This window comes from Chanodichthys erythropterus, chromosome 12, assembly GCF_024489055.1.
Source record: "Chanodichthys erythropterus isolate Z2021 chromosome 12, ASM2448905v1, whole genome shotgun sequence".
In the NCBI taxonomy this organism is placed as follows: Eukaryota; Metazoa; Chordata; class Actinopteri; order Cypriniformes; family Xenocyprididae; genus Chanodichthys; species Chanodichthys erythropterus.
This window is the reverse complement of record NC_090232.1, coordinates 52,155,637-52,165,286: the sequence shown is the minus strand read 5'-3', so window position 1 is coordinate 52,165,286 and position 9,650 is coordinate 52,155,637. Positions and strand designations below refer to the sequence as shown.

Here is a 9,650-nt window from a genome sequence, read left to right as displayed (position 1 = left end):
TCAGCCCCAAGGTCCTCCTCCACCATTTCCATCTTCATCATCATCATCATCATCTTTTTTGTTGTTCTTCTTTTTCTTCTTGTCCTCCACCTTGTATTTGACTCGTCGGATGGGGTCGGTCATACTGCGCATTTTTCCCTCATCGAACTCCTCGTTCATCATGAAGTTCCTGTCGATCAGCTCCGCCCCTTCCTGCCAGTTGCGGTAACAGTCCGGCCCCAGCGTGCAGATTTCCGCCACGGCATCGGGTGTTAAGACGGAACAGTCCGGACGCAGCACCACCACCCTGGGCAGATCCTGCACCTCGAACATCACCCCCAGCTCCCTGCAAACAACACAAACATGATACTACTGATGGAAACACAGGTTCATAAATATATATCATATAGATGAATGGCTCTTAACCAGTATTCAAAGATCTCATCACTGGAGGCTAACTAGAAGTGTCACTAAAGACCTATAACACCCTTTCACAAGATGTAACATGTCTCTGGTGTCTCCAGAATGTGTCTGTGAATTTTCAGCTCAAAATACCCCACAGATCATTTATTATAGCTTGTCAAATTTGCCCCTATTTGGGCGTGAGCAAAAACACACCGTTTTTGTGTGTGTCCCTTTAAATGCAAATGAGCCGCTGCTCCCGCCCCCTTTCCAGAAGAGGGTGGAGCTTTAACAGCTCAACAACAACAAAGCTGGAGAATCTCAGGCAGCCAAAATGAGGATTGTCAGTAACGGTGTTCAGCCTTACATTGTTCAAACCGGAGTCGACACTGATGGAGAGACTCAGGAAGAAGTTACAACTTTTAGAATGAAACTGGACGTTTCTGAATGGTTAGTGGATAAATTTATGTAGTTGCTGTGGAGTTGATTCAACTCATCCACTAGCATGTGCCGTCATGTTCATCTTTTGTGCAAATCCAGCGTTGAATTGACCCTTGTTTGTGAAGCAGTTCGGCGTAAACACAACTCTTCCTCTTCTCTAAAGCAGCCCAGCATGACCTCACCCCCTTTGTTACGTGTTCTCGGGGGCGGGGTTTATGTAAATTTTAGGGTTAGTGATGTCACAACCCAGGGAAGAAGCTTGTTGTCGCAACCTGGTCTCATTGGAGAGATGTACCCGTGGGCACGTTTTTGCAAGACACAAAATTACGTACCGGCGCGTACGTCTGGCTGCAGTTTCCAACAGAAACGAACGCAAGAGGCCAGTAAAACGTCAATGAGCGCTTTTGCTCGTTTTCACACACGGTTTTCGATGACGGCCGGGGTCGGATTATGGATTCATAAAGACTCGTTTTGATGTCTCCTCGTGCAATATCATGTCACGACTTCAAAACGCTTCTTACCGGAGTGAAAACAAACGTACTTTGGACTTTCCGGCTCTATGCGTTTCGCTTTTTTTGGCCGCAACCAAGCTTGGTAGCTCGGCCGATACGGAGTTGGAGTGGGCAAAAAAAAAAAAGGAACACGCTTTTGGCGCCGCTCAGTGGACATTTCACATTGGAACTGCGGCGATATGTACTCACTGATACGTATTTCGCGACTCACGGGTACGTTTTCGTCATGAGACCAGGTTGTGTTGTCGTCCCTACCAGGGGATTTTATGTTCCCCCGAAAAACTTTGTGTTTGCTCGCAAAAGTTATTTAAATTACTATAGTAAGTAGGCTACATATTATGTACAAGCAGAATAGGTCTGTAGTTTTTCACAAATGGCTCTTCAAAAAAATGTCTTATTTTAAGTAATTAAAAGAGAACCACCGCTGTTAGAGAACCACTGTACTAGAAATCACTGTACTCATATTTTGCATGCTAGTATGCTATTCTGAACAAAAAGCACATACTTCCTGTAGGGGTCTTCGTAGGGCAGGAACAGGCAGCGTTTGGGCAGCTCCTTCAGGAACTTCTCCTGCTGCTCCTCGGACGAGTCCAGCGAGATGTACAGCAGCACCAGCTGGGCCGATCGCTCCACGTAGAACTCGTCCATCAGCTTCTTGAAGAAAGTGAAAGTCTTTCTCGACTGAAAGCCTATTCATTTTTCCCATAGACTTTTGGAAAATCGCAGAAAATAAGCTCTGTGTTTAACAAAGGGTTATGACACTTACACATTTTGTCTATCAAGATAATCTTTACAAGTTAACACAACATTTATAGATTTTGAAGCCTAAATAAAGTGGTCAGATATAAAAGCTGTATGAAAGCTGTATAAAATGCTTGCTGATTATGATATGCGCTGTGTATGAATACTTATCCACTTTTTCATGAGAAATGCTGTCCAAATGTCCCGTTTTTATTGATGACGTCTAAAGTTCCCTGCCAAAGGAAGTAGTCCCTTTTAGCAATTTGTTAGCAACCGCCGATTTGAAGACACAGTAAAAGTTTTAAAAAATCACAAGCGGGTTATAACTGGTGTGTTTAATGTCATAGATCAAAACGTGAAAATATTTAGAGGCTTTGTTAACCACAGACTTTATTTCAGGCGATTTAGCAAAAACCCATTCAAAAAACCCATAGACTTTACGGCGTTGGAACCGGAAGTCCTAAAATGCTAAATCGCTTCCGGGTTTTGCCTACAAAAATGCGTCATCCCTGGGGCACTCTATTGACCCTTTTACAGCCCACGTGATCAAATAGTTGCGCGCGCATTTTGGCAACAGAAGTGGTGTTGTTGCCTATTGGTTTTAACGTGTTAGCAACTCTGAAAGTTTTTCAGGGCTCTCAAATGTAACGCACTGAGCGTGACAGTATCTCATTTCGGTCTTTTGTCACGCACTCCCGCCACACATTGTATTTCTCACGCAGAAAAACTATTTTTCATATATTTAATGCCGCTGCGCTGGGCAGGAATCAAGCGCGTCTCCCCTGGAGTAGCCTGCCACTTATCAGCCAATCAAAAAAAGAAAGAGGCTACACAGCAGCCAATCAGAAAATAACACTATTGTATCTGGGTAAGATTTAACGCAACAACCAATGAAAAAAAAGCATATCCTGGAATTGTTCACCATCATCCTCGTTCACCCACAGAGGAAAACACTGGAACTCTGAGCACAGAATAAGTCATGATCTCCTATTTTAATGTTACAACAAATTCACAGCTTGTTTGACATAAACAATGACAACTTGACTGCTGTTAGAGAATGTTTCCCAGATAATCAGCATCAGTTTTTCATGAGTGTCTGAACTTAGTCAACAGTTTTACAGCCTGTTCACTGAAAACACCTGCTCAGTAGTCTAGACCTAGTTATATTTTCGTTATCACACGATGACTGACATTTTGTCACATTAAACATCTCTCTCTCCAAATAGGCTTATTATTAGCACTAAATAAATTATAGTGTATTACATCGTCGATGTTATTGGTCACTTTAAAAATCATGTCATGTTGTTGGATATTTGTCATTCTTGCCTGTCTTTAAAACTTGAGAGCCCTGGTTTATGTATATATATCTGGCCACTGTATTTGGCCATCTGCTAACGTCTTCTATCCACTCGACTACACGGATCTGATAGCCGGATTTGATAAAGTCAACTTTTTAAAATAACTTTATCTGTCTGTGTTGCTTAATCCGCTCGCGAAGCTGTAGATATATATATAACTTTCGGAGTTGCTAACACGTTAGAACCTATGGGGAACAACACCACTTCCGTTGCCAAAATGCGCGCGCATACGTTGCTACGTCATCATTGTGTACAAACAGTAAAAGGGTCAAGCACTACTTACTGGAGCGAATGATGAGACGAGAGACGAGAGACAGAGAGGAGGCGCCCGCGCGGGTGTGTGTGTCACTCAAGCGGCAACCTCCCCCCAGTTTCTCGTGAAGCCAATACGGAAGTAATTTAAACTGCGATTCATCGACTGGCCGCTAGGGACAGGCTGCAAAAGGGAGCAGAATCTCATTGACCATAATGTTAAAACAGCCAAGTTTACAGCAGAAAAAAACATGTTTACACTCTGGTTCAAATTGAGTTTTGGTCTATACTGCTCATTTTGCCCTTCATGACAACTGAGGGGGGTGAATTTTTTTATAACTCATCCGTTTAAATTATATTAAGCCTTAAAGTTCTGCATAATTAAGGGCGTGGTCACTTGAGTGACAGGTGGATTGGCGCTGCTGTCTGAGCCGTCATGTTACCTCAGCAGCTCATTTCAGCCGCTGAATTTGGCATCTCAGCCGTATTTGTGCCTTTTTTCTGGATTATTTTATACAATATATGGCTTGCTGCATACTCGAGACAGATGTCAGTCTGTGTACATGTGCTCGCATGCGGAACACACGTTGTTGGATTGTCGTGGCATTGGCTAAAAGTTTTGTTCCTGAGATTTAACGTTACTACAAAATTACAATACCAGGAGGATATACCACTCCGACAGCACTGCTTGGATATAACTAAAACTGCTGCACTATTTTGAAAAATTATACTTTGGAAACGTGCTCATTAGTTTGAGAGAACATTGTGCAACGGATTGGATTCATCTCGCGATCTCTTATTTCATTAAAGGTATGAAGTCCCAGTTGATTTTTTTGTGTTATTTGCACACCCCACACAAATTAATTAGCTTACCGGTTAGAGCATCTATAACGTTTAACGTAAAAAAACACCGTAGATTGACAGTAAACCTTACTTTCTAATGATATTGTTATCTTTATTAATATTTTAGATAGTATAAGATAGAGATGCTAGGCGGGCGTGGTTTCAGCAACAAGTCGCATGCACTCCAACTACGTCCCGCCTCTTTGCCCATTTTCAGTTATCCGGGAGTGACGTGCGGTGACGCGCTGCTAAGATGGCCGCGGCCTCATTTGCGCGTCAAAACTGATGTTCAGAACCCTATGGGTGACGTCACCCGTTTTTTTTACAGTCTATGGTGTCACTTAACCGGTCCGTGACAGAGAAGAGAGCGAGAACGCGCAGCTGACGTTATAGAGGGTATGCAAGTGACGTCACCGTCGACCGTTACGGCTGCGGTCACGCCCTGAGAGGCAAAAGACTGAGCGGCAGCACTGGTTTTCGGCGTGAATGTCGGGAAAAACACACAAAACACATCCAAAACGGAAAGAGCTTTGTGATTGACTGTACAAATAGCATTGACACAAAACCTGAGGCATATATTTAAAAAAAAATCAGAAAGCAACAGAAAAAAGCAAATGGATCACTGCAATTCACAGAAACATCTGAACTCCAGGCAGAGAAACATGGATTTGCAGTTATCATTTTGTGTCAAAATGTTGGATTCTGAGGTAAAATCATACCGTATATATTGTATTGTTATAGGGGAGAGTGGGGTGATTTGTGCCAGGGGGGAAGTAGTTCCACCCATTGTTTCTGGAAAACCATAGAAGAAATTGGTCATGTGACCACATAATTTTGTAAAGGCATCCATTTTACTCATCCTCCAAAGAAGAGAGACACATGGCATGAGAGATAAGCACATTTTAGCTAAAAAAACTGTTTTTTCCCTTTCAAAGTAAAATTTCTATGATCAAGGTTTTTTGATTGTAGTGTCTGAACAATTATAGACAAGTTTGTAAACATTTCACACGTTTTAATGCTTTAGCAGGCTACACAATGAGTCTATACAGTTAGCATGATGTTAGCTCTTAACTGCTGGATCATGCTAGTTTTTCAAACTTGTGGGTCCGGGGTGATTTGTGCCAGAGGGCCTGGGTTAAGTTGTGCCAGTGGCACAACTCACCCCCACGTATGATTATTTTCAACATATTATTAATTTGTAATTGTACATTGTACTCTTACATTTTAGCAGTTAAACTATGTGACATTCTTGATTTTAGACCAAAACCCATCATGCCACACACTTATAAAACGCACTTTCTGAAGATGAAAAGCATGAAATGGTCCAATGTTGTGCAAAAGGCATGAAAACAACTAATATTGTGTGAAAACTGAATGGAGATTATCGAATTATCATAAGATTTGTGAGTGATTTAGAGCACAGCAGAACTCGGTCAGATAAAGGCTTATTAATGAAAGTTCCTGTCAAAAAAAATTAATTGTATTAAAAGGGCAGCTATAAAAAAAGCCAGTGTTTAGCAGCAAACAGGTATTTTCATCTTCAGAAAGATCTTTCTTCCTCCCCATTTTGCATGAAAACTGTGACTTGCTTAATAATGTGGATTAAGCACAGACCTGGCAAATTATTTTGTCTGAGACTGATACCAGTTATAAGACATGGATAAACAAACAAACAAACATTTTCTTAGAAAAACTAAAATCTGAATGTTTATTACTGATACTTACTGATATGTCACTTGCATAATAATTTGGAACGTGGCATATTCTTATATGTTATTCTTATAATTGAGAGACAGCGTTCTATGTATGTCAACAGGCATCTATTGCCAAAGCCTTTTGCCTGAAATGATTCACAAATATCATATATTGTGTAATTTAAGTTTTTTGTGTTTTCCCAAAAACTACAAAATATGACTTAGCCTATTCCAACAGTGTAATAGGGTGACAATATCTAAATAAACCTTAAATGAGTAATTTTGTATTGAATTTGTCTTGCTTTCATATAGCATTACATTTCATAACATTAAAATGTTCTGTTTTACTTCAGAAATGACTGGCACAAATTACCCCTACGTATTCTCCCCAAAGGCACAACTTACCCCGCACCAGGGGCAAGTTGTGCCACAAGACCACATTTTTTCCAAAAGCTATATTTCTGAAACAATTTATTTCAGATCCAAAGTTATTGTTCTCAGGCATGCACCACATTCTGAAATATATCTACATTCTTAAGTTGAAGGCATTACTGCCATGGCCTCACTTTAAAGTCACTTTGAGTAAAAACTGGCACAACTCACCCCACTTTCCCCTATATTATGTTGACAACTCATCAATTAAATATTTTCGATCTTATATTCTGCATAATTGTGTTTTTAAATAAACAACACTGACAAAAACTATACTATAAAACTATATGTTTTAGGGCTGGACAATATGACGATATAACATTGATATAAGTGATTACGCGGATTTAAACCTACCTATATTGTAGTTATATAAAATATTCACAAGCAGATTTGCTTTATGTATTTCCCCACCGTCGAAATCAGGCACATATAAATGTCATGAAACACGACTCCTGGCTGCATGTCAATATCCATGGATTAGTTTTATTTGACAAGTTGTAAGGAACACATTCAATTCCAACCTTTAGTGTAATTCGTTAGTTTTACTCGCGTTTTCGCAGTTTCTTCTACTAAATCCAGTCACGCAGCAGGTTCTTTTGCCACTCAGTCCAGCCGAGGGAGCGCGTTTCCGGTGGGAAAGTGACGTCGACGAATACCCTCTATTGCCTGATTCTCTGACCCAGTTTGTTTGCTGGTTTCCATGGCTGCAATACGCAGTGTTTTCTGCCAACTGGCAAACTGTGATGCTGAAATACTATTGGATAAACTGCAGCACAAGGTTTCGCACAGACAAAAACAAAAACAGACATTCCGACACTGAACGCACATTTTCAAAGTAGAATGTCTGGCTGTAACATTGTTTTTCTGAGAAACAAGTAGGTGAACTTAGCATGTTTCCTAAATATCTGCAAACATATTAAGGTATTTTTATGCTTTATTAAAGTAAAAATCTTACATAGAGCCCCTTTAACCACACATACATTTTCATACACACAAAAACGTACAACACTGACTAAAATGTAAAAATACTTACGTATTAACAGCAATAATAAATCATGTAACGTAAAGTTTTAATGTAAATGAATTCCCCTGTAATAAAATCTTGGGATTAATGTTTTAAATCTGTTGTATGTATTCAATTGTCATATCAACACATGTTTTCAGTCACATTTTTTGAATACAGTTTACTCTAACATTTCTGTTTGTGACTTGTAATATTTAGTTTGTTTGCTGTGAGACAGAAGGCGTTTTCTTCTATGCAGCGACTGACAACACAACCATAAGATAATCAAAACACAACATATATTCACAAATCACACCCATTTTATTTGTTTGCTGTACTACATATCTTTAGAATCCATATATTTGTAAGGGACGGATCCAAATTCAGCCCTTTATCCATCAATCTTCATCTTCATTCTCAGCAGCAGCGACCGTCACAGTCAAAGCTCGCGCTCGTTATAATTTAAATTTGAAAGTAGCGCCACCCTCGAGAAGCGTTACGACAGTGTTCACCTGCTTCGTCACAGATTGCGACATGCCGTGTTTCAGTGGATTGACATTTGAATGAGTGTGCGCCTTCACGTAGAGAAGCCGAATTCATCATATTCTGCTCTGTAAAAAACTATTATTTACCGCCAGAGAGGACTGCGACTGCAACTCATCATCATTTGAACTACTTTTGGTATGACATTTTCGCAATAAATTAATTGTTGTGATTACGCTTGTTTGTCTGTCATTCTTTTATTTAAATAAATGTTTATGGGTAACTTAGGTTTAAAGGTAGGTGTAGGATATCATTTTGATGTTATATTTTTAATAAAATTATTTTCATTTACAAAAATGTACGTTTTGTGTCTTTGAAAGTTACGTATGCTCTTACCAGGTGTAACTTGCACATTAACTGGTATACTGGTAATTAACTGGTATATTCACTAGTACGTTCACAGTAAGTACATGGAAATAGGACTGTAAAATAAAGTGAACCCTTGTACATAACCATTATATAGGAATTACCAGCTCTTACCAGGTGTAACTTACACATTAACTGGTATACTGGTAATTAACTGGTATATTCACTAGTACGTTCACAGTAAGTACATGGAAATAGGACTGTAAAATAAAGTGAACCCTTGTACATAACCATTATATAGGAATTACCAGCTCTTACCAGGTGTAACTTACACATTAACTAACTGGTATATTCACTAGTACGTTCATAATAAGTACATGAAATAGGACTGTAAAATATAGTGCATCCTTGTACATAAACATTACATAGGAATTACCAGCTCTTTAACCTTTGCAATAATAAGCTTAAGCATTTTAAACAATTAGTAAGTACAGTAATGTGTTTTACAAGTTACCATAAATAAGTGCCTGTTATTACCCACACTTGTCTGTAAGTACAAAATATTTACCATGTACATACCATTAGTAAGTACAGTAATGTGTCTGTTAGTTAACATATACGGACACTATAAGTAAGCACCTGTTATTACCCAACAGTACAAAGTAGTTACCATGTATGTACCATTGGAAAGTACAGCAGTGTTTCTTATTAGTTTCCATGTACATACATGTCAGGTAAGTACCTTGTGTTACCACTCTTTTACCTGTATGTACAACATAATTACTATACACTCACCTAAAGGATTATTAGGAACACCTGTTCAATTTCTCATTAATGCAATTATCTAATCAACCAATCACATGGCAGTTGCTTCAATGCATTTAGGGGTGTGGTCCTGGTTAAGACAATCTCCTGAACTCCAAACTGAATGTCAGAATGGGAAAGAAAGGTGATTTAAGCAATTTTGAGTGTGGCATGGTTGTTGGTGCCAGACGGGCCGGTCTGAGTATTTCACAATCTGCTCAGTTACTGGGATTTTCACGCACAACCATTTCTAGGGTTTACAAAGAATGGTGTGAAAAGGGAAAAACATCCAGTATGCGGCAGTCCTGTGGGCGAAAATGCCTTGTTGATGCTAGAGGTC

The 9,650-nt window shown here is 39.5% G+C and overlaps 1 protein-coding gene across 1 annotated transcript; it reads right to left on the bottom strand.

The window, feature by feature from the left end:
- LOC137032461 (nucleoredoxin-like protein 1) lies at positions 1-7,356 on the bottom strand. The gene is made up of 3 exons (XM_067404225.1): positions 7,311-7,356; positions 1,840-2,023; positions 1-325 (listed from the first exon to the last, which is right to left on the bottom strand). Exons 1-3 carry the CDS (start codon positions 7,354-7,356, stop codon positions 1-3), a joined length of 555 nt encoding a protein of 184 aa, XP_067260326.1.
- Between the last annotated feature and the right edge of the window lie 2,294 nt (positions 7,357-9,650).